The sequence below is a fragment of the Anopheles marshallii genome, chromosome 2 (assembly GCF_943734725.1).
Source record: "Anopheles marshallii chromosome 2, idAnoMarsDA_429_01, whole genome shotgun sequence".
Taxonomy (NCBI): Eukaryota; Metazoa; Arthropoda; class Insecta; order Diptera; family Culicidae; genus Anopheles; species Anopheles marshallii.
Genome location: NC_071326.1, coordinates 17,565,297 through 17,591,582, shown reverse-complemented (window position 1 = coordinate 17,591,582; position 26,286 = coordinate 17,565,297). Strand labels below are relative to the sequence as shown.

Here is a 26,286-nt window from a genome sequence, read left to right as displayed (position 1 = left end):
TTGCCGGTGAAGCAATCACCGGATCAGCTCTGCGTTTCATCGAAAGCGAACACAGTGTGTTGAGCTGCACATACCACAACCGCACGGCCGGACGAATACAGAGAAGCGTAACGTGGTGCGATAGTAAATTCAAAATGGATGCCATCTAGGTGTACCTCCGGAGAAACGGTGTGGGGGTGTGAAAGGTGTGTCCTCTTGGTGGGATAAGCTGCGGATAAGTGCTGCACTCAAATTGTCTACTAAAGTACGGCCATTAACCACACCTGGATTAGACGCTGTGGTCAACCAGTAACTACCACGGTACCACAAACTAAACCCCGACTAAACGGATGATCGATTTGGGAAATGTTGCTTTTTCATTCCGGCCAAATATCGCCGATAACTGTTTGTCTAGTGACTAAATGTTCTTGAGGGCTTCTGCGATGTTTTATATCCTCCAGTCGAACTGCGTGATGGGGATGCAATATTCCTGTGAACGTTTTAACTCACATTGCATCCCTCTCTTTTTCTCCCGGCCCTATGCAGCATCATCGTCGTGTTTGCAACAAAAACTAAAAATCTATGAAAATCGATCCAAAATGATGTGTTCAATCGATTGAAGTGAAAGTTTTGCATTTCGCTTCGATGGTGTTTTCCAACCCCCGCAGGGCAACGGTACATAACGTACGGCATGCAGTTGTGTTGTGTTGTTTTTTTTTATTTGTGAGTGCAATTTTTCTACTGTTTTGTTTTCCACCCACTCGGATGATAGTAGTGGAAGGCTTTCATCTGTTTCACTTCTGCTTGACTTCCCCAAGTGATGCGTTTGTTTGCCGATGCAGTTGATCTTTGTTTTTTTTGTTTAGCTCCCGGTGCCGGTGTGTTAGATTTTCACTCATGTTCACTTTTACTAGAGCTGGGCCACTTTTCCCTTTCGCGCCACTTTCGTGCATAGCATAGCAGTAGCCGTTTCCATGTTTTTGCTGCTTCTCAGCTCTTCCAGCGCATCTGAACGAGGCGATCTGTGATGTATGTGTTCGGTGCGTAATTGTAGTTCGGTTCGTTGTTTTTCCTTATGCTTTAACGCATTCACAAGTCCCCCTTGAGCCGTATTTTTCCCTTGGCTGCTCATGCTCCACGGTACCGAAAAGGCAAGAGTGGGCGGTTTACATTTGTTTCCGTAAATCATCGTTTGCTTGAACACTGATGTTATGGTTCTGAAATCATTTGTTCCACTTGTTCCGGTACGGGTACGGCGTGATTAGCTCTCTAATAAACATTCAATCCTCCAACACCTCCTCGCTTCTGTGTGGCACCGTGGAAACGTGACATGGTTCTAGCGGGTTGTATTTGTTACGGTTTTAAATCTGGGAAGCGTAGCGAAATTCAGCGGCCTGAAATAAAACAACATGGGCATGACTAATTAGCAATGTTTGAATATTACATGATGTGGCAGTATTTTGGGAACAATTGTGTGTTTATCTGTATTGCTCAATATAAAATTGTTTACCACCCATAAGCACAGCAAAAGGTAAATATTTATGTCTGCCATACTTCATTCGTACAGGCCTCAGGAATGACCAATCAAAGATTCAAGCTATCAAGTTGTCCACCATCAAGCTATCTTCAACTGGTGGATCAATAACAGCAACAAAATGTCCTTCATTATACCATCGCTCTATTTGCCTTCTTAGCTTCATCTCCGATCCGTTGCTCGGTAACAGGAAAATTGTCGCTTCCGCTTCCGGTGTAGTATCACTTATCGTTGTTCGCATTGCTTACCATTTATCTCTTCCTCTTTGTGGTTATTATCGATCATGCAGCATGATCGTGTATCACCAATCAACTCGATCATCCTTCAACCACGTACAATGTGACGAAGTGACTTCACCTACAGCTCCATCTTATCTCGTTTCTTTTCCTCTCTCTCTCTCTCTCTCTTTCTCTCATCCCCAACAGCAATGTAACGGTGCGGATCTAGTAATAGAAATCCCGGGCAATCAGGGTCTGGATGATTCGTTTTACCGGCTTGACTACTACCCACCGATCGGCAATCCGGCATCGAACGCAACGATACCGTCGCGGGACGTTGGTGATGAGATACAGTTCACCAACGGGCTACCCGGCACACGGTACAACTTCTGGCTGTACTACACAAACTCCACCCATAAGGATTGGCTGACGTGGACGGTATCGATCACGACGGCACCGGACCCGCCGGCCAACCTCACCGTGATACCGCGCAGTGGCAAAAATGTCATCATCAACTGGAGTCCCCCGACACAGGGCAACTATTCGTCGTTTAAGCTGAAGATTCTCGGCCTTTCGGACAACTTCGCCACGAACCAGACGGTCGCGATCGAGGATAATCAGTTTCAGTATATGGTGCGGGATCTAACGCCCGGCGCCACGTACCAGGTGCAGGCATACACGCTCTACGATGGCAAAGAATCGGTGGCGTATACCAGCCGCAACTTCACTACAAGTAAGTGATTGCTTCGGGATATGGGTCCATTAGCGTGTGTTTTAGTGTGTTGTGGTCCCGGTGTAATGTACTAACGATTGAGCGTATTTGTGTTCTTCCTTAGGAGAACGAATGTAACGAACAGCTAGCTTTAGCCGCTGCTCATAAACCATCATTTCATTGCAGTTTATTTCTTAACCGATGGCACTGCTGAAGAAGACCAGCAATGATTCATACACAAACCACTAACAACAACCGGGTAGAAGGGATCGGTCGCTATCGGTAAAGGCGGTACTGGGATGTCCGTAGTTTTTAGCGTATACTTTCAAGGTGAACCGGTGTGTTAGCTGTTTTCAGGCCGTCACATACAATTCAAGTCCACAGTAACGACGCGATATCAGGGTCGAGACACCGATGATCAGCAACTCGCGGTCGGATTTGCAGCGGGAATAGAAATGTTTGCGATTGGGCCAACGAAACAGACATCATCAGCTCCGATAGCTAAACGGATGTTTCAATTGAATAGCATATGGTTATGCTTTTGTTTCCTACTCTGCTACATGTGCCACCGCATTAACTGGATAACGCTTAACAAATTCACTTTGCTCACCACACTCTTTCTACCGTTTGTTTCCTTCTCCTTCCTTACTGCTTTCATTCGCTCTCTGTGCTGTTCCGACCAACGACATTCGCTAACAAACTAACCCTTTTGCCGGATGATGGACAACACGGCGGATGACGTCGACGATGATGATGCCGTTGGTGTTGGTGATGCCCCCCCACCGGGACGTGTTGTCTTTTGTCGGGTTGCAATTTGTCACACTACTCACGTACACGTTAACGTTCATTTCCAAACAACGCACACGCAAAACACCATCCCGCGTAAATACAAATCGGTTGGTAAATGTTTGCGAAAAACTATATGTACAACAAACAAACAACCGCTGCACTACTGTGTCCTCGGCCGTACGAAACACATTTCCTGGTGGACCTGAAAACACACACAAACCATCGAACACTCTGTTGCTGTTGGGCTGCAACGCATTCCGGCATGGTACCGGCCAACATTAACGATGATCGTCGTTCGCCTGAATGTCACTAACCCAATCCCCGTATACACACCGTTTCGATAACTTGGGCAACGAAACGTACGAACGTGCAAAAACATTAAAAAACCAACATTAACTCCCGCTGCACACACATTCACGCTCTCGGTCTCTCCCACTCGCTAACCACACTAACATTCTACGACGATGTCAATAATGGTGCTGGGTGGTATTCGCGCAGAGCGCTATCGGCACAAAGATCTGCTGGACATTAAGATTCTGCGAGGTAATTCTAACATCCCACTCTTTGTCTTTAGCATGGTGGCCCATTTTCAGATCCATGTTTCTTGGACGGTTTTCTGTTTTCTTTTAAGTTCAACCATTTTGTTATGCATTCCACGAAGATTCAAGCATGGGCATCGAACATTCCCGGCGGTCCGTACATGTCCGGACATTGGATAGGATTTTGAGAATAGCAGTAAATCTGCTGTAGATGGTTATGCAAATTAGATTAGAGTAAAGAAACTGAACAGGCAGTAATTATCATTTAATTATGGAATGTTCGATAGGCAGTGTTTAGGGGGGCAAGTGTCGTCAATGAAGTAGTGATTTTATTGAAAATTTAGAATAAGATTCAGAACTCATTCCCTTTAGAAGTAAGGATCACTTTAAATCGATAGTATTTATGCGAAGACATAACAACATAACAGTTGCCCTTATTAAGCATGTGCTTCTTAAACTTAAGCGTTGTGGTTGTAGTCAATTGGCATGGCATTAATACTGCAAGACATTGATATTCATTTGAAACTTTTATTAATCCATCTCTCTTCCCGCTTTTCGCACCCGGCCCGTTCAGAGCCTAATACACCGGGGAAGTTTATCGTGTGGTTCCGTAATGAAACAACGCTGCTGGTACTATGGCAACCGCCCTATCCGGCCGGAATATACACCCACTACAAGGTATCGATCGAACCACCGGATGCACTCGGCAGTGTGCTGTACGTGCAGAAGGAAGGCGAACCGCCCGGTCCAGCGCAAGCTGCCTTCAAAGGACTCGTACCGGGCCGAGCCTACAACATTTCCGTGCAAACAATGTCGGAAGATGAAATATCGCTACCCACCACCGCACAGTACCGTACCGTGCCGTTGCGTCCGATGAATGTAACGTTCGACAAAAAGTCCATCACAGAAAACTCGTTCAAAGTGATGTGGGAAGCGCCAAAGGGCACCAGCGAGTTCGACAAATATCAGGTCTCGCTGTCCACATCCCGGCGGCAGCAGGCCGTGCTGCGCAATGACAATGAAAATATGGCGTGGCTAGAGTTCAAGGAAAATCTCGATCCGGGCAAAACGTACCAGGTGGTGGTGAAAACCGTTTCGGGGAAGGTAACGTCATGGCCCGCCAGCGGTGACGTTACGCTGAAACCGCTCCCCGTGAAGCAATTGCAATCTTCGACCGATGGCAAGACGGGCATTATTACCATCTCCTGGAAGCCGGATGAGCTGAGCACACAGGACGAGTACCGCATTAGCTATCACGAGCTGGAAACGAATAATGGCGATTCGAGCACGATGAGCACCAATCAAACCTCGTTTGCGTTGGAAACGCTGCTTCCGGGGCGGAACTATTCCGTCACCGTGCAGGCACTGTCGCGCAAGATGGAATCCAACGAAACGGTGATCTTCGTTGTCACGCGACCCTCGTCACCCATCATCGAGGATCTGAAATCTATCCGAGAGGGGCTGAACATTAGCTGGAAGAGCGACGTGAACTCGAAGCAGGACAAGTACGAGGTGACCTATACACGGAACGATACCAACGACGGGAAGACGGTGCTGACGACGGAAAGCCGGCTGGTGTTTACGAATCTCTATCCGGGCGCCGGTTATGAGGTGAAGGTATTTGCTGTGAGTCATGGATTGCGCAGCGAACCACATTCCTACTTCCAGGCTGTTTGTAAGTATAGCGCGTCCCTGCCAATATTGTTTTCAATCACATTTCATTCGCAACAATTCTAACGAAAACAATCATTTGCTTCATTTTCAGATCCAAACCCACCGAGAAATATGACGATCGAGAAGGTAACGAGCAATTCCGTGCTCGTACATTGGAAACCACCGGAGCGTTCGGAGTTCACCGAATACTCAATACGATACCGAACGGAAAGTGAAAAGCAATGGATTCGGTTACCATCTGTGAAAGCTACCGAAGCGGACGTTACCGATATGACGCCGGGTGAAAAATACACCATTCAGGTGAATACTGTAAGCTACGGTGTGGAAAGTCCCAACCCTCAGCAGGTGAATCAAACGGTACGACCGAATCCAGTGTCCAATATTGCTCCGCTGGTGGACTCCAACAATATCACTCTGGAGTTCCCGCGACCCGAGGGCCGGGTTGAAACTTACATCATACACTGGTGGCCGACAGAGCAACCGGAGCAAGTATCAATGAAGAACTTCACCGAAACTAGCACAAGTAAGAATCGGAGTGGTTGTTAGCTTTTTGCACGATCAACTGTATTGTTCTATTTTAATATTATTTTCCGTTTTAGTATTACCATATCCAGGAACACTTAATGAAGATGAGAAAGTTGTGGAGGAACCTCCGCTCGTGCGATTGCTTATCGGAGATCTGATTTCCGGTGTGATGTACAATTTCAAAATTCAAACCATATCGTACGGTTTGACAAGCGACCTCACAAAGCTGCAGACACGAACGATGCCGTTGATTCAATCGGAAGTGGTGATCGTCAACAATATGCACACGCGTGACACGGTTACACTCAGCTATACTCCTACGCCGCAACAGTCGTCAAAGTTCGATCTGTACCGCTTCTCGTTGGGAGATCCGAGCATTCCAGATAAGGAAAAGTTAGCGAACGATACTGACCGGAAGGTGACGTTCACCGGACTCACTCCAGGTCGGCTGTATAATATTACTGTCTGGACTGTGAGTGGAAAAGTATCGAGCCAACCGATCCAGCGACAGGACCGTATGTTCCCCGATCCCATTACGATGCTTGAGGCAACAAGCATCAATGACACTTGGATTGCGCTGAAATGGGACATTCCGAAGGGAGAGTACACATCGTTCGAGGTGCAGTATCTGATGAACGATTCCCACTATGTGCAGAACTACACGGTCAACAATCACATTGCCATTACTGATCTAAAACCCCACCGGAACTACACCATAACGGTTGTAGTTCGATCCGGCACGGAATCAAGTGTGCTGCGTGTCAGTTTGCCTATTTCGGCAAACTTCCAAACCAAGGAAGCACTACCGGGCAGGATGGATAAATTCGCACCGATTGACATTCAACCGAGTGAAATTACCTTCGAGTGGTCATTACCACCGAACGAACAAAATGGTATAATACGTCAGTTTACCATCACGTATGGGCTGGACGGTTCGCAGCATACGCAGGTGAAGGACTTCCGACCGAATGAGCTGCGTGGTTCGATCAAGGGATTGCAGCCAGGCAAATCGTACGTGTTCCGCATTCAGGCCAAAACGGCCATAGGATATGGGCCGGAGCACATCTGGAAGCAGAAGATGCCAATTCTGGCACCACCAAAACCGGAAACGCAAGTCGTTCCGACGGAAGTCGGCAGTAGTGCCACGACGATTGAAATACGTTTCCGCAAGCATTATTTCAGCGACCAGAATGGAGTCGTGACTACGTACACGATCATAATTGCCGAAGATGATTCGAAGAATGCGTCCGGGTTGGAGATGCCTAGCTGGCGCGATGTGCAATCTTACAGTGTGTGGCCACCGTATCAGGTTATTGAACCGTACTATCCGTTCAAGAACAGTTCTGTTGAGGATTTCACCATCGGTACGGAGAACTGTGATGCGAAGAAGACGGGATACTGCAATGGTCCGCTGAAATCAGGCACCACGTACAAGGTGAAGGTGCGTGCTTTTACGGCACCGGATAAGTTCACCGATACGGCCTATAGTTATTCCATACGTACAGGTAAGTTATCGCAATATAATTAGCTTCCTTGAAAAGTATCTAGTTATTTTGCGGGTTGTATGAATATTCTGTTCATGGGACACTTATCAATATATCTTTTTTCACCTCTGCGCTGGCAACTAAAACAGCTCTTCTTTCGGTGGATGGTAAGATTTATCTCTTATTTTATTTTGCATTCAACAGTCAGTTTTGTTGGTGCATGTGACTATGTCAGCATGAGTTGGAAAGATTTACATTTTCATTTGATGCATGAGTTCTTTTTTTGTTTATTTATTCTAAATTGATGTTTTTTTTGTCGTATTGTCATGTCTTTTTTTATCCACATAATAATAACCAACAGAAATTTGAAATGAATTAAAAACTGTAATTCAATCTGTAATCATCTATAAAACCTAAAATGATTGCATTTCTATCATTTCAGTAGATTCATTTTGTCTATACCTATCGACATGATGAAACTTACTTGTTCATTGTATTTTTTTAATTTTTTTTTACTGTCATTCTCGCTGTTTTGTTAATTGTTGTTGTATAGCCTTTATAGTGATATGCTTGATATGCTGTTAAAGCCGTGTTGTTGACTGAAGTTATTTATCTATACAAAATGATTTAACGCTTTATTTATTGTTCTTCTGTATAAACAGCACAAGACAATACGTCGCTCATCGTCTCCATCACAGTGCCATTATTGATCATTGCAATGCTGGTTGGTTTGGTACTGTTCCTCCGACGACGACGACACACCAGTCGAAAAACCACCGAACAACGAACCAATGACAATATGTCCCTGCCGGACAGTACCATCGAGACGAGTCGTCCAGTGTTGGTGAAGAATTTTGCCGAACACTATCGCATGATGTCAGCTGATTCCGATTTTAGGTATGGGGAAGTTAAAGCAAAGTTAGGAAAAATGGATACATTTTTATTTCCCTGCTTACAGATTTAGTGAAGAGTTCGAAGAACTTAAACATGTCGGCCGTGACCAACCATGTACATTCGCGGATCTGCCGTGCAATAGGCCTAAGAATCGATTTACCAACATTTTACCATATGACCATTCCCGATTTAAACTACAACCCGTAGACGATGAGGAAGGCTCGGACTATATCAATGCAAACTATGTGCCGGTATGATTATAGCAACAGCAAAACCTTTTTCCACGCGTTTTTTATAATACTATTTTAAATTCCGCTAATGCTTTCTTGTAGGGTCATAACTCTCCGAGAGAATTTATTGTGACGCAAGGCCCGCTACATTCGACGCGGGACGATTTCTGGCGTATGTGCTGGGAGAGTAATTCACGTGCAATTGTGATGCTGACGCGCACCTTTGAGAAAGGTCGCGAGAAGTGCGATCACTACTGGCCGCACGATACCGTACCAGTATATTACGGTGACATTAAAGTGACGCTACTTAACGACAGTCATTATCCCGATTGGGTCATCACAGAGTTTATGATGACAAGAGTAAGAAAGGATACTTTAAATCACGTCGAAACCGTTCCTAAATCAAGTACTAATTTGGTTACGATTTTATTATTTCAGGGTGAGCAACAGCGTATCATACGCCATTTCCACTTCACGACGTGGCCCGATTTTGGTGTGCCAAATCCTCCTCAAACGCTTGCACGATTCGTGCGAGCATTCCGTGAACGTGTCGGGCCCGATCAACGGCCCATCGTGGTGCACTGCAGTGCCGGCGTCGGTCGATCAGGCACCTTTATCACGCTGGACAGAATATTGCAGCAAATACAGGTGTCCGATTATGTTGACATCTTCGGCATCGTCTGGGCAATGCGAAAAGGTAATTGAGTTCACATTCTTCTTTAAATTCTGCATATTGTGCTATGCTGAGATAATCTGACTCCTTGCTTTTTGTAGAACGTGTCTGGATGGTACAAACGGAGCAGCAATATATATGTATTCACCAGTGTTTGCTGGTCGTGCTGGAGGGTAAGGAGGGCACGGAGCGTGAAATTCACGACAACCAGGGCTACGAAGGTACGTATTTGTTATTAAGAATCACATGGGCCAAAGGGATATTGACAGTATTCCGAGTTGCGCAGAGCAGAGCTTGCATCATTTAAAACAACAAACAAAAATAGCATTTGTTGGCTGTTGATAAACCCAAGCGAGTCCACTGTGGTTTGCACGTGACGCAACTTTGTTCCTCTCCAAACCAAGCGATAGGATTCGCCTTCATACACACGCGTACATGATTCCTCTATGATCACTCATTGTTAATATCGTCGCTACTCTAACTAAAGATGAACTTCATATTACACTGATGCCAGCTTGGTGTACTATTTCCTTGCACATTATAATTCAGGATGTTCGATCAAATTCATCAGCTAGTGCCGCTTTCTATCGGCTATTATTAAAAAGGATTAATTACTTTTTGCCACTATAGTTACTAAAACAAAAATATCAACTTTTGCTTCCCCCGGATGGTTTGGTTTAGTAGATTTTCATCGGTTGTTTTCTATCCGGTGTGTGTGTTTTCGTAGTTGGTGATCAAACTCTACTAAAAATCTTTTTAATTAACCCGAATTACTAACCTGCGTAATGTGTTTGCATGGCTAATGATTGCAAACGTATATTTGGAATTTCTTCTAACGGTTTCTAATAATTTAACTTAGTAAGACTCGTTTTGGGTACATTCTGTTAAACGTCGAAATGGATTTATTATTTCCTAACAAAAATTGATTGATTGTAAACTAACTTAAACAATTTTTAGATCTTAACTTAAATCCTTTTATAGTGTGTTTTCCGAATTGATTTTCAATTTGGCATGCTAATAATAGACATCCTTTAAACACACTTAGAACAAAGGTATCACATAAAAACGAAACAATCGCTTCAAGATCATTTTTAACGCAAAGCATTTTATGGCATGGAAACCGAATTAATTTCTCATGTGTGTATTGCATTACTGCCGTTTAATGTTGTTTGATTTTAAAAGATTAATTTCAGATATAATCCATGCTCTATCATTCATTCTAGTCAGTATTATTTGCATTCAAGGGCGGTTAGATTACGAATGATTTAAAATTGCGTTTTATTATTTCTATTTTCATTTCTCGTCCGTCGAATCGACTTCTATCGATCGGTCCGTATCAATCAAACACAAATCAAATCAAAACAACAGATGAAAGTATATTAAACCAAACGATTTATGGTCACCTAAGCGATTCCCAAGTCCGGTTAACTAGTGTTTGAAGAGGTCAACCTACTACTGATTGTTATTTACCGGCAGCCGGCAGATGTGGCACAATACCTCCTACCACAAACCGATCTGCCCGTGGTACATTAGTGTGCTGCCTGTGAAGGATTGTATGAAGGACGAATATGTATGGTGTATTCTTACTCTGTACCGTAAAGAACACTTTTGTTCCTTAACTGCGCCGGTGGTACGGTGCAATAAAAAAAAATCCCCCAAGAAACTCGAGCTGTGCTAGAATATATTGTTTGTTTGCTATTGATTATGTTTCTCTTTCTCTATCCCCTTCCTTTTCTTCATCGCCAAATATATTCCAACTGTGTAAATTGTGCTTGTTGTATAAAAAAAACTATAATCAATCGTCGTATACACAAACACCTGTAATCTTCGCGTCACGTCGTGCACTACAACGAAATTGTTTTATACTCACACGCGTGGACTCTCTCTCTATTTAATCATGGGCTTACGATATTGGTGGTATACTGGTGCTTGGAATGGATGTATTAACCGTGAAATATAAATATACACATTCGCACACACTTTGCTGCACATAATGTGGACCATGCTACATTTGCCTACTGCCTGCACATTCCTTAACAACTTTGATGCACCGGACACCTCAGAGCCCCGAGATGACGATGATCAGCAATCGGAAGAGCAGCTGCTGATAGAAAACCGTTCAGACGACGATCTGGATGAGATGGCGGATCATGAACAACATCAGGCGAATGGTACTCCAGGTGCTGTGGAGCATCATGAGCTCGATCGCCGAAGAAGTGGAACTGTTGAGATAATCGACAATGAGCTAGCCATGATAGAGCAGCCCAATTTTACCACGGGAGAAACGACTGAAGAGGAACTGCTGGACGACGAGGAAGAAGTTGAGGTGACGGTTGATGGGTTGATGGTTGTGTCGAGAAAACCGTCCCATGCTAGTTCCACCGTGGTCAACAATATCGTTGATGGACAACAACATCAGCAGCACCAGCAACAGCTCCACACTAGCAACTCTTGTAGCAATAACGATCGCGATCCGCCCTCATCCGGCCACGACGAACGGTCTATTAGTAGCAGTGGAACAAACAGCAATAACAGTGCCAACAGTGGGTATGAATCCAGCCCTCACAAACGCCGTTCGATGCCGGCAATCAGTCAAGAACGTGTACACGATCGACGATCGCTAAGCTTCTCCACCGGTGGAGGAGAAATCATTACCAAAGTGGATCCATCGAATGGGGATCCGTTGCAGCAGCAGCATCACGCAGGTGGACCACAGCCCCAACAGCAACAGCAAATTCTTCCACCATCACAGCAGCAGCAACATCATGCCCATCAGCCAACGGTCGGTGGTGGGAAGCTGTGGAAGGAAGAAAGATGACAGTTGGAGAACGATAGCGACAATCGAAGCAGCGGCCGTAGCAGCATCGTGATCGCTATCAACGACAACGACAGCCATGTAAATAGTAACGCCTCGAATGTGGTCATACTGCGAGCGGACGGTGACGATGATGATCGCACGATGGCCACAAAAGACGACGAAACGGAAATCGACGACGGTATCGACGGTTCGGACGAGGGTGATGATGATCTGAACGGGGTAGAGGACGGTGGCGGCGGTGGTCGTGATGAGAAGGGTGTGCGGAATCTTGCGAGGGACGAGGACGAAGAGGAGGAAGATGAGGACGATGAACAAACGCACGAGCAGCGTGAACTGCTGCTACATCGGCGTAACGAGCGTAACGTGCGAGCCGTTGCGGCCGCCATGGTTGCTGGTGCCGTAACCGGTAACGGCACGGCGATTGTGGGCGTTACCGTCGGTGCCGGTTGTGGCGTTGGCCGCTATAAACATCACAGCTACGTCGAGGTGGAGGAGGACGAACAGGACGACGACATCATCGTGATCGTCGACGAGGACAACACCGGTGTCACGGAGGGCGGCGGTGGCCAAGGTGGTGGTGCTGGCAACATGGGTATAGTTGGCGGTGGTGGTGACGGTAGTAATGGCATTAGCGATGAGCTGTATCTAAAACTGAGAGAAATGGGTTGGTAGTACTTTAATGATTCTTCTTCGCTTTTTCAAAGCTTCTAAACTTATTTCATATTTGATGTGTTGTTTATTCGTTTTCGTCGTGTTTGTTCAACTCATGGTGATTTTTCTCACTAATACTACTTTTAGTACATTCGTTTACGCTTTCTTTTGCGCTACTAATTTACTGTATTTGCTTTAGTTTTCAAACTTTCGGTAATTTTGTATCACACTATTCACATAGTCTATACATCATACCAATTCTATTTCTTTTATAAATTGGCCAACATTACTGTATTACGCTTATTGAAATTTGTAAAACAAACAAAAAACTCATCAAGCAAATATCGCAAAATTTCCACCCTTTTTCATGCAATTTAAACAGACCCAGCATGAAAGTTTGTTTTGTGAAATGTTCCCTTTTTTTTGTTTCCGTTCCGGTTTGGTCACGTTGAATGCGAATGCATGCAACGTACCTTTTTCTGTACTGTTTTTTTTTGTCAATATTTATGTTTTCCGACAGGATGTTTTTTCTAGCATACACTAATTGATTTTTTTCTTTCACTTCCTGCCTCGAATGTAAACTACCACATGGATTGAAACGAATATGCTTCCATTCGACATGCTCCATACGCAGACGACGAAGGAATCGCTGAATCCGGAATGTAAGCCTGGGATCGAAAACTGTTCAACCCAGCCGGCCGCCATGTATTTCCTCGAACCTCCCCAAACAATCCCCAAACGCATCCAAAATGGCCATCGAACACGCAGGCAGGCGCAGCTAAGCGAAGCGTTTGCGCGGATAAAACAATGTGTAATTATTACTTAACCTTCCCAAACGCCCGTCGGCTAGCTGTCGGCGACATGGGATAAAGAATCAAAACGTTAAAACGTTTCTGCTCGATAGCTTAAATCTCTAGTTTAATGTCATCAATGGCAGCTTCACATCACAAATATTCCGTTACGGTGCAAATGTGTGCGCTTGCACGCAAAAGGAACACAGGGCAACGCGCAATCTCAATGTTTTAGTGTAGATCGTCGGGTAGCTAAACACGCTTCGAATATACAAACTGATGACGAAATGGTGGCCATAAGCGCCATCGGCATCCGGTGCTAGTGTGTGCTGCCGCTAACGATACCCCGTAACTGTATAGTAAATTGGCCATTTTTAAAAACAAAAGCACTAGAATGATCTGTTAATTGGCGCATAACAGTCGTAAATGAAAAAAAAAAACGCATAGTGAATCCTCAAAAATTGTATAATCGAAACGTTCCGAATATCAATCTTTTTCCAATCGAATACTATCAGCTCGTATTATTCCGTTAGACGATTTGGGGAAGGGCTGCGCAAAGCAAAATCGTATCAATCTCCCGCGTTAAATACTACTGTCGAGTTCGAGTGACATATAACATGTAGTTAGTTATTCCCGCGTGCCGGACCCAGTGGACAAAATGTGGCAGTAGTCGCTAGCAGACGCAATATCATATCGAACAGTATCGGCATTACATTGACATTTTCCAAAGGATCGGACAAATTTAACAAAAAAAAGCAATGCAGCAAACGTAAAACAAAACAAAAAGCAAAGCTAAAAGGTTAAAACATTAAATGTGCGAAAAAGTAACACGAAACGTAAACACAAACAATGCTTGACGAGAAGCGATAAAATCATACTCCATAATCAAAACCATACAAAATTATACTTAGCGGTTAAAGGAGAAGACAGCAGAATAGAGGGAAGAGTGGGAGGAGACAAGGCGTAAAAATCTTAAGCAAGATCGGGTCCGATTGTAAGAAAGTTTGAAGATTCATTTCGTAAAAGCAGGCAAATCGCTATATATGTATGTGTATGTATATGTACTGAATTGCAAAAAAGAAAAAACCAGAAACGCGAAATGCTAAAAATCCATTTGAAAAAAAAAAAAACATCACGTGTCAAAACAATTGTAGTATATTATAATAACCGTGTAGGAACGCAAAACACAATGGCCAACGGGTGAAAGTATTTAATGTAGCGAGTAACGAGTAACGTGACGCGAGACATAATAGTGGTAGGGTCCTGTAGGGGACGAAACGGATTATCGAGGACGAGCGGGGGTTACTGCTTAATAGGGTTGGAAACAGCAGTTGACCAATCTGCACTTATTTACGTGAAAAAAAAAAACAGAACGGATGGAGGTACGCGCTACGGTACAAGGTATTGTTTTCTTTTTATATGTTTTTTTTTGTGCTATTTGTTTCCACAATTTTAATCAATTCCCGTTGTGTACATATTAGTAAGATCATGGTAGGATCAAACAATTCATCACAAACATTTTTTTTATTACGTGAAATTAGGTACTAGCTATGGTTAGATTGAAGGATGGGCTTGGGACACAATAGAAGGCGAGATGCGCATACCATAACAATGGTAGCCAAGAATTCCGTACCGTGCACCATGTGGAAGGGTGTACAACCCCATTCGTTTGTGTATAACAGTCGGACATTACGGGTTGAATTACGTATTCAGATGCAACGACAGGAGACAGATACATAGTTTGATTCCTTACCGCACCAACCACCAACCAACCACCACCACCCCTGTACCGGTACACACATACAAACACCTCAACATAACGTTTACATAAAGGTAGAAACAGTTTTGCTCTAGCGAATGACACCGAGGACCACCACCGTGAAGATCACTATAAAGTTTTTTGCTGATCCGTTTTATTTTTGATACAAACACTGCCATTTTTAGAAGGCCCCGCTAAGGCCCTTTGAAGGAAAATCAATTTTATAAAATACACGATTTTTAAGTCGTTCACACACAGCCCTCTTTACACGTTGGGACGTTAGTTAAAAGTGGCAGTGAGATTTTTTTTTCAAAAAACAAAACAGTACTTACACACAGCCCCATAACACACTGTAAAAAACACACAAACACACCGAACGAAATTGCCTGCGAGTGTGTAGAGTGCGTAATTCAACCTACCGAGATATTATTAATAATGCATCGCAGCGTGCATACGAACACCGATAATCAGGCAATAATATTACAAATACAACCCGAACATTATTCAGCGATGCTTCCTCCTGGTACGTTTTACAATTTTTAAATGGCAGCGGCCGGCAAACAATGATAAAAGAAAATAGGCAGCAGCAGAAAACGTCATATCAATTACTCCAAGCAAAATGATGATGATGATAATGAAGAAGAAAACACGAACAACATGAACCAATCAAAGAAGGAAAAGGATGTGTTTTGTGTATTATCTTATTTATTTGATTCGAAAAAAGCGACGATCCCGATGTGGTAAATGTATTTGTAATGGGTAAATGGGAACTTTTTGTAGTATTTGAATGGTTTTTTGTTTTGTAATTTTACCCATTACCATTGGCAACTAAACGAAGATCTACTATCACGCTCTACTCTACTGATAACATGCAAGAGCGAAAGAGCTATACGTACGCTGGAGAGGAATGATTGTTACCTCTTGATGTGCATGCGCTCCTGGTATCAGAAATCGGGAAACGGCTCGTTTGTATGGAATTTCGTATCCGCCGTCGGGGAGTGTGAGAGAGAGAGAGAGAGATGAAGGACACTCTCCGATTCATTCATCTCACTTACACTAGCGATCGTTCTCACGAGAGTTTGGTAGTATGCGATCGTGATAGCCAATGTGTTGGAAGATCTACTATCACGCTCAATGATAACATGCTCGAGCGGAACAGCCATATGCACGCTGGAGGGGAATGATTGATACCTCTTGATGTGGATGCTTTCCTGGTATCAGAAAACGGGAAACGGCTCGTTTGTATGGAATTTCGTATCCGCCGTCGGGAAGTGTGAGAGAGAGAGAGATGAAGGATACGTTCCATTTCATCTATCTCACTTACACTAGCGATCGTTCTCACGAGAGTTTGATAGTATGCGATCGTGATAGCCAATGTGTTAGAAGATCTACTATCACGCTCAATGATAACATGCGAGAGCGGATCAGTTATATTCACGCTGGAGGGGAATGATTGTTACCTCTTGATGTGATGCTCTCCTGGTATCAGAAAACGGGAAACGGCTCGTTTGTATGGAATTTCGCATCTGCCGTCGGAGAGTGTGAGAGAGAGAGATAAAGGATACGTTCCATTTCATGCATCTCACTTGCACTAACGATCGTTCTCACGAGAGTTTGATAGTATGCGATCGTGATAGCCAATGTGTTGGAAGATCTACTATCACGCTCAATGATAACATGCTCGAGCGGAACAGCCATATGCACGCTGGAGGGGAATGATTGATACCTCTTGATGTGGATGCTTTCCTGGTATCAGAAAACGGGAAACGGCTCGTTTGTATGGAATTTCGTATCCGCCGTCGGGAAGTGTGAGAGAGAGAGATGAAGGATACGTTCCATTTCATCTATCTCACTTACATTACCGATCGTTCTCACGAGAGTTTGATAGTATGCGATCGTGATAGCCAATGTGTTAGAAGATCTACTATCACGCTCAATGATAACATGCGAGGGCGGATCAGTTATATTCACGCTGGAGGGGAATGATTGATACCTCTTGATGTGGATGCTCTCCTGGTATCAGAAAACGGGAAACGGCTCGTTTGTATGGAATTTCGCATCTGCCGTCGGTGAGTGAGAGAGAGAGAGAGATGAAGGATACGTTCCATTTCATGCATCTCACTTACACTAGCGATCGTTCTCACGAGAGTTTGATAGTATGCGATCGTGATAGCCAATGTGTTAGAAGATCTACTATCATGCTCAATGATAACAAGCGAGGGCGGATCAGTTATATTCACGCTGGAGGGGAATGATTGATACCTCTTGATGTGGATGCTCTCCTGGTATCAGAAAACGGGAAACGGCTCGTTTGTATGGAATTTCGCATCTGCCGTCGGTGAGTGAGAGAGAGAGAGAGATGAAGGATACGTTCCATTTCATGCATCTCACTTACACTAGCGATCGTTCTCACGAGAGTTTGATAGTATGCGATCGTGATAGCCAATGTGTTAGAAGATCTACTATCATGCTCAATGATAACATGCGAGAGCGGAACAGCCATATGCACGCTGGAGGGGAATGATTGATACCTCTTGATGTGGATGCTTTCCTGGTATCAGAAAACGGGAAACGGCTCGTTTGTATGGAATTTCGTATCCGCCGTCGGGAAGTGTGAGAGAGAGAGATGAAGGATACGTTCCATTTCATCTATCTCACTTACATTACCGATCGTTCTCACGAGAGTTTGATAGTATGCGATCGTGATAGCCAATGTGTTAGAAGATCTACTATCACGCTCAATGATAACATGCGAGGGCGGAACAGCCATATGCACGCTGGAGGGGAATGATTGATACCTCTTGATGTGGATGCTCTCCTGGTATCAGAAAACGGGAAACGGCTCGTTTGTATGGAATTTCGTATCTGCCGTCGGGAAGTGTGAGAGAGAGAGATAAAGGATACGTTCCATTTCATCTATCTCACTTACATTACCGATCGTTCTCACGAGAGTTTGATAGTATGCGATCGTGATAGCCAATGTGTTAGAAGATCTACTATCACGCTCAATGATAACATGCGAGAGCGGATCAGTTATATTCACGTTGGAGAGGAATGATTGTTACCTCTTGATGTGCATGCGCTCCTGGTATCAGAAATCGGGAAACGGCTCGCTTGTATGGAATTTCGCATCCGCCGTCGGGGAGTGTTAGAGAGAGAGAGAGAGATGAAGGATACGTTCCATTTCATCTATCTCACTTACATTACCGATCGTTCTCACGAGAGTTTGATAGTATGCGATCGTGATAGCCAATGTGTTAGAAGATCTACTATCACGCTCAATGATAACATGCTAGAGCGAAAGAGCTATATTCACGTTGGAGAGGAATGATTGTTACCTCTTGATGTGCATGCGCTCCTGGTATCAGAAATCGGGAAACGGCTCGCTTGTATGGAATTTCGCATCCGCCGTCGGGGAGTGAGAGAGAGAGAGAGAGATGAAGGATACGTTCCATTTCATCTATCTCACTTACATTACCGATCGTTCTCACGAGAGTTTGATAGTATGCGATCGTGATAGCCAATGTGTTAGAAGATCTACTATCACGCTCAATGATAACATGCTAGAGCGAAAGAGCTATATTCACGTTGGAGAGGAATGATTGTTACCTCTTGATGTGCATGCGCTCCTGGTATCAGAAATCGGGAAACGGCTCGCTTGTATGGAATTTCGCATCCGCCGTCGGGGAGTGTTAGAGAGAGAGAGAGAGAGAGATGAAGGATACGTTCCATTTCATGCATCTCACTTACACTAGCGATCGTTCTCACGAGAGTTTGATAGTATGCGATCGTGATAGCCAATGTGTTAGAAGATCTACTATCACGCTCAATGATAACATGCGAGAGCGGATCAGTTATATTCACGCTGGAGGGGAATGATTGATACCTCTTGATGTGGATGCTCTCCTGGTATCAGAAAACGGGAAACGGCTCGTTTGTATGGAATTTCGCATCTGCCGTCGGGGAGTGAGAGAGAGAGAGAGATGAAGGATACGTTCCATTTCATGCATCTCACTTACACTAGCGATCGTTCTCACGAGAGTTTGATAGTATGCGATCGTGATAGCCAATGTGTTAGAAGATCTACTATCACGCTCAATGATAACATGCGAGAGCGGATCAGTTATATTCACGCTGGAGGGGAATGATTGTTACCTCTTGATGTGATGCTCTCCTGGTATCAGAAAACGGGAAACGGCTCGTTTGTATGAAATTTCGCATCCGCCGTCGGGAAGTGTGAGAGAGAGAGAGAGATGAAGGACACGTTCCATTTCATGCATCTCACTTGCACTAACGATCGTTCTCACAAGAGTTTGATAGTATGCGATCGTGATAGCCAATGTGTTAGAAGATCTACTATCACGCTCAATGATAACATGCGAGAGCGGATCAGTTATATTCACGCTGGAGGGGAATGATTGATACCTCTTGATGTGGATGCTCTCCTGGTATCAGAAAACGGGAAACGGCTCGTTTGTATGGAATTTCGCATCTGCCGTCGGGGAGTGAGAGAGAGAGAGATGAAGGATACGTTCCATTTCATGCATCTCACTTACACTAGCGATCGTTCTCACGAGAGTTTGATAGTATGCGATCGTGATAGCCAATGTGTTAGAAGATCTACTATCACGCTCAATGATAACATGCGAGAGCGGAACAGCCATATGCACGCTGGAGGGGAATGATTGATACCTCTTGATGTGGATGCGCTCCTGGTATCAGAAAACGGGAAACGGCTCGTTTGTATGAAATTTCGCATCCGCCGTCGGGAAGTGTGAGAGAGAGAGAGAGATGAAGGACACGTTCCATTTCATGCATCTCACTTGCACTACCGATCGTTCTCACGAGAGTTTGATAGTATGCGATCGTGATAGCCAATGTGTTAGAAGATCTACTATCACGCTCAATGATAACATGCGAGAGCGGATCAGCTATATGCACGCTGGAGGGGAATGATTGATACCTCTTGATGTGGATGCGCTCCTGGTATCAGAAAACGGGAAACGGCTCGTTTGTATGAAATTTCGCATCCGCCGTCGGGAAGTGTGAGAGAGAGAGAGAGATGAAGGACACGTTCCATTTCATGCATCTCACTTGCACTAACGATCGTTCTCACGAGAGTTTGATAGTATGCGATCGTGATAGCCAATGTGTTAGAAGATCTACTATCACGCTCAATGATAACATGCGAGAGCGGATCAGTTATATTCACGCTGGAGGGGAATGATTGATACCTCTTGATGTGGATGCTCTCCTGGTATCAGAAAACGGGAAACGGCTCGTTTGTATGGAATTTCGCATCTGCCGTCGGTGAGTGAGAGAGAGAGAGAGATGAAGGATACGTTCCATTTCATGCATCTCACTTGCACTACCGATCGTTCTCACGAGAGTTTGATAGTATGCGATCGTGATAGCCAATGTGTTAGAAGATCTACTATCACACTCAATGATAACATGCGAGAGCGGATCAGTTATATTCACGCTGGAGGGGAATGATTGATACCTCTTGATGTGGATGCGCTCCTGGTATCAGAAAACGGGAAACGGCTCGCTTGTATGGAATTTCGCATCCGCCGTCGGGGAGTGTTAGAGAGAGAGAGAGAGATGAAGGACACTTTTCATTTCATCTATCTCACTTACATTACCGATCGTTCTCACGAGAGTTTGATAGTATGCGATCGTGATAGCCAATGTGTTAGTAGATCTACTATCACGCTCAATGATAACATGCGAGAGCGGATCAGTTATATTCACGTTGGAGAGGAATGATTGTTACCTCTTGATGTGCATGCGCTCCTGGTATCAGAAATCGGGAAACGGCTCGCTTGTATGAAATTTCGCATCCGCCGTCGGGAAGTGTGAGAGAGAGAGAGAGATGAAGGACACGTTCCATTTCATGCATCTCACTTGCACTAACGATCGTTCTCACGAGAGTTTGATAGTATGCGATCGTGATAGCCAATGTGTTAGAAGATCTACTATCACACTCAATGATAACATGCGAGAGCGGATCAGTTATATTCACGCTGGAGGGGAATGATTGATACCTCTTGATGTGGATGCGCTCCTGGTATCAGAAAACGGGAAACGGCTCGTTTGTATGAAATTTCGCATCCGCCGTCGGGAAGTGTGAGAGAGAGAGAGAGATGAAGGACACGTTCCATTTCATGCATCTCACTTGCACTACCGATCGTTCTCACGAGAGTTTGATAGTATGCGATCGTGATAGCCAATGTGTTAGAAGATCTACTATCACGCTCAATGATAACATGCGAGAGCGGATCAGCTATATGCACGCTGGAGGGGAATGATTGATACCTCTTGATGTGGATGCTCTCCTGGTATCAGAAAACGGGAAACGGCTCGTTTGTATGGAATTTCGCATCTGCCGTCGGGGAGTGAGAGAGAGAGAGATGAAGGATACGTTCCATTTCATGCATCTCACTTACACTAGCGATCGTTCTCACGAGAGTTTGATAGTATGCGATCGTGATAGCCAATGTGTTAGAAGATCTACTATCACGCTCAATGATAACATGCGAGAGCGGAACAGCCATATGCACGCTGGAGGGGAATGATTGATACCTCTTGATGTGGATGCGCTCCTGGTATCAGAAAACGGGAAACGGCTCGTTTGTATGAAATTTCGCATCCGCCGTCGGGAAGTGTGAGAGAGAGAGAGAGATGAAGGACACGTTCCATTTCATGCATCTCACTTGCACTACCGATCGTTCTCACGAGAGTTTGATAGTATGCGATCGTGATAGCCAATGTGTTAGAAGATCTACTATCACGCTCAATGATAACATGCGAGAGCGGATCAGCTATATGCACGCTGGAGGGGAATGATTGATACCTCTTGATGTGGATGCGCTCCTGGTATCAGAAAACGGGAAACGGCTCGTTTGTATGAAATTTCGCATCCGCCGTCGGGAAGTGTGAGAGAGAGAGAGAGATGAAGGACACGTTCCATTTCATGCATCTCACTTGCACTAACGATCGTTCTCACGAGAGTTTGATAGTATGCGATCGTGATAGCCAATGTGTTAGAAGATCTACTATCACGCTCAATGATAACATGCGAGAGCGGATCAGTTATATTCACGCTGGAGGGGAATGATTGATACCTCTTGATGTGGATGCGCTCCTGGTATCAGAAAACGGGAAACGGCTCGCTTGTATGGAATTTCGCATCCGCCGTCGGGGAGTGTTAGAGAGAGAGAGAGAGATGAAGGACACTTTTCATTTCATCTATCTCACTTACATTACCGATCGTTCTCACGAGAGTTTGATAGTATGCGATCGTGATAGCCAATGTGTTAGTAGATCTACTATCACGCTCAATGATAACATGCGAGAGCGGATCAGTTATATTCACGTTGGAGAGGAATGATTGTTACCTCTTGATGTGCATGCGCTCCTGGTATCAGAAATCGGGAAACGGCTCGCTTGTATGAAATTTCGCATCCGCCGTCGGGAAGTGTGAGAGAGAGAGAGAGATGAAGGATACGTTCCATTTCATGCATCTCACTTACACTAGCGATCGTTCTCACGAGAGTTTGATAGTATGCGATCGTGATAGCCAATGTGTTAGAAGATCTACTATCACGCTCAATGATAACATGCGAGAGCGGATCAGCTATATGCACGCTGGAGGGGAATGATTGTTACCTCTTGATGTGCATGCGCTCCTGGTATCAGAAATCGGGAAACGGCTCGCTTGTATGGAATTTCGCATCTGCCGTCGGGGAGTGTGAGAGAGAGAGAGAGAGATGAAGGACACTTTTCATTTCATCTATCTCACTTACACTACCGATCGTTTTCACGAGAGTTTGGTAGTATGCGATCGTGATAGCCAATGTGTTAGAAGATCTACTATCACGCTCAATGATAACATGCAAGAGCGGATCAGCCATATGCACGCTGGAGGGGAATGATTGTTACCTCTTGATGTGGATGCTCTCCTGGTATCAGAAATCGGGAAACGGCTCGCTTGTATGGAATTTCGCATCTGCCGTCGGGGAGTATGAGAAAGAGAGAGAGAGATGAAGGACACTCTCCGATTCATTCATCTCACTTACACTAGCGATCGTTCTCACGAGAGTTTGGTAGTATGCGATCGTGATAGCCAATGTGTTAGTAGATCTACTATCACGTTCAATGATAACATGCGAGAGCGGAACAGCCATATGCACGCTGGAGGGGAATGATTGATACCTCTTGATGTGGATGCGCTCCTGGTATCAGAAATCGGGAAACGGCTCGTTTGTATGGAATTTCGCATCCGCCGTCGGGGAGTGTTAGAGAGAGAGAGAGAGATGAAGGATACGTTCCATTTCATCTATCTCACTTACACTAGCGATCACTTTCCAGTGTTTGATAACAGAAATGAAGAGTTTTTATTTTTACTTCCAAATTATTATATTTTCTTCATTCTTGTTCGTTTTCTTTAATTTACAAGCATGCATAAAGCACAGCACCAGGTTTCTGCTGGTGATTTGTGTTTACCTTTAATTCCTCGGCGTGAGTTACAGTTTTAAATACACACCGTACCTACTTATAGCCATATAAACCGCCACCGGTTCAATTGCTCATGCCACCGAAGACGAGATTGATGGCCGATTCAACATTCCCGTTGCATACGATCAGCGCCTGCAGGTTCGTTTCCGTGTCGGTTAGGCCCATCTCGCGCATCGTATCCAGCTCCCGCCGGTACTGTCCGATGCTGGCCGCCAGTGTCGAATGCTGGGACAGTGTTTGTGCTCCCAGATCGTTGCCCATTGGTTCTGGTGCTCTGACTGTGCTAGCTGTGGCTGGACTCGTGTCCATCGGTTCAACCGTTGGAGCAGACCCGGTCAGCGTCGTTCCTTGCTGGTTGGTAGCGACTGCGTTTCCCCCTGCAGACCCGGACCCGGCAGCTTGTTCGCCCCGTTGCTGTTCGAACATCAGCGAGATTGCATCCAGTAGCATGCTGGATGTGATCCGTCCGGTGGCAGCATTATTGGAGGAGGTAGGTTGGCTACTGGTGGCCGATGAAGTAGAAGGTAGATTGGTGTCGGTCCCGGCAACGGTTGACCCATCGGCTGCCAGGTCCTGCTGATTGGCACGACTGTCCGCATCGCGCTGCGAAATGTTCGACAGTGAATTGTACGAACCGCGCGAACCAGCAAATGCCAGCGCGGACGCAAGATTGTCGGCCGTAATGCGGCGGATTGTGTTGGGTGGCGCTGCCGAAGTAGTCGGTGAGACGGTGTTGTCGTCGCTCGAGGACGAATCGGACAGCGGATCATCGAGCGCACTGTCGAGCGGTGCGGACAGATGACAGTTGGCCACCTTGGAGATCATCTTGGAGTTGAGTAGTTGTACGATCGTGCGTGATGCTTCGAGCAGCACCGGATGTTTCGGTGCGACCCGGCGTATCGTTTCCGGTTGCTGCATGGAGGAGAGCAGTATCGGGTCTTTCAGCAGCGTGAGCACGAACAGATTGCGCCGTATCGCCGGGTACGCATCGAGCACGTTCTTCATGAACTCGGGCTGCCGTACCTTCTGGAAGTTAGATGAATCTACCGTGCGCCATATCGACAGTACGGCCTGTACTTCTGCTTCCGTAATCTCCCGATCCTCTTGCGGCTTCTGTTCACTGGGAGGAACGTCCTGTTCGCGACGTTTCTGTATGACGTGTATCATTGAACCATCGCTGATGCCTTTGTTCTGCAGTATGTCGTCGGTTTTCAGCAGACTGCCACAGTACACCAATTCTGTACCCCATGCAAAATGTAGAGAGAGCGAGAAAAAGAGTCGCAAAAAACACATAAAACTTGGAACCTTTCCTCCTTTAAGAGAGCATACCGAAATCATCCGCCGCAACATCGTCCTTAATTAGTTTGGCCGCCTCCGAACGTAGCGTTTCTGTTCGACCACCCAGATCGACATTTTCCACCTTTAGCTTGTGATACGGCTTGAACGGCAAATGCACACCCAGATAAACGGACGGCATTACTTCGGTTTGTTGCAAACGAACCGTTTGCGTAGCAGTGGTAATGCAAAGCACGTACTTTAACAAACGAAATAGCCAAAAGTTTGGAGAACACGGAGTTTTCGGTGCAGAAAGAATAACAACAAAGCAGCAATGTAATGACAACACAGTTTTGAACCAATCGCGACAACTGTCAAATTCGTTTGACAGTGCTGCCAGACGGGCAGGGCTCGTCGCACAAATTTAAACTCATTTATGCGCCTAAATGTAGGCAATGCTATAAATTCGTTTCGATAAAAATTTGTACCGTTAGCTAAAGGCCATAAAGGTTATAAGTAACCGAATGTAAAAAAGAACAAATAATATTTACAACTGTAGGGTTTTCAAAAGTTGTGATAATTTCATTTATTGTTTCAATTCATATTGTTTCTTACACACTACTGTTGCCTTAAAAGCTACAAATTTACCTTCATCTTCCTCTATCGTTTCTGCCTTTCCTGTACGCTTCACTTTGAGCTTCCTGTATGCACAAAAACGTTCCCTAACGTTCAATTATTCTAGCACAACTATAAATAATTAAGATGCGATGCGTTAATTAATAAAAGAATAAAAGCACAGGCCACACACTGGCACACGCAACAAACACACCGGCAGCAGCTCCTAGACTGTTAGCTTCGATTAGTATGTCACGTTCTATCCAACAAGTTTGTCCAGGATTCTGTTAAAGTCCTACCAATAAATCATAGTTTAATTGGGTACGGAGGTAAGTAACACTCTCTCGCTTACATTGCCGTTGTGTGAGTGGTGGTGTGGGTATGTGAGCTAAAAGATCCTTTTTTGGCGTGCCTTCGCTTCCAAAAGACGCGACAGGCGAGGCATCTAAACCTGCATTTAAATTACGCATATAAATACATTTATATATATATATTAGTGGCGCTAATCGCCACTCTGTCTGTTCTAGCCTGCACATTCTGTAAACTATACTGTATGAAAAAGAATTATAAACAAGAACAACTACACAGCGCTGTTGTGTGGTTCAA

The 26,286-nt window shown here is 44.8% G+C and overlaps 2 protein-coding genes across 2 annotated transcripts in view; one reads left to right on the top strand and one right to left on the bottom strand.

The window, feature by feature from the left end:
* The window catches only part of LOC128708464 (tyrosine-protein phosphatase 10D), a 35,686-nt gene extending 23,496 nt beyond the window's left edge, over window positions 1-12,190 (top strand). The window contains exons 2-13 of the mRNA XM_053803443.1: window positions 1,939-2,464; window positions 3,731-3,775; window positions 4,346-5,446; window positions 5,537-5,968; window positions 6,045-7,475; window positions 7,604-7,621; window positions 8,117-8,351; window positions 8,413-8,599; window positions 8,681-8,938; window positions 9,017-9,275; window positions 9,353-9,472; window positions 11,315-12,190. Coding sequence (XP_053659418.1) covers window positions 1,939-2,464; window positions 3,731-3,775; window positions 4,346-5,446; window positions 5,537-5,968; window positions 6,045-7,475; window positions 7,604-7,621; window positions 8,117-8,351; window positions 8,413-8,599; window positions 8,681-8,938; window positions 9,017-9,275; window positions 9,353-9,472; window positions 11,315-12,069 — 5,367 coding nt within the window. The 3' untranslated portion in view covers window positions 12,070-12,190. The remainder of the gene's footprint in view (window positions 1-1,938; window positions 2,465-3,730; window positions 3,776-4,345; window positions 5,447-5,536; window positions 5,969-6,044; window positions 7,476-7,603; window positions 7,622-8,116; window positions 8,352-8,412; window positions 8,600-8,680; window positions 8,939-9,016; window positions 9,276-9,352; window positions 9,473-11,314) is intronic.
* Window positions 12,191-23,853: 11,663 nt separating this feature from the next.
* LOC128708387 (ubiquitin-like protein 7) lies at window positions 23,854-25,267 on the bottom strand. Its single transcript, XM_053803364.1, has 2 exons — window positions 25,120-25,267; window positions 23,854-25,028 (listed from the first exon to the last, which is right to left on the bottom strand). Exons 1-2 carry the CDS (start codon window positions 25,265-25,267, stop codon window positions 23,854-23,856), a joined length of 1,323 nt encoding a protein of 440 aa, XP_053659339.1.
* Window positions 25,268-26,286: the final 1,019 nt, after the last annotated feature.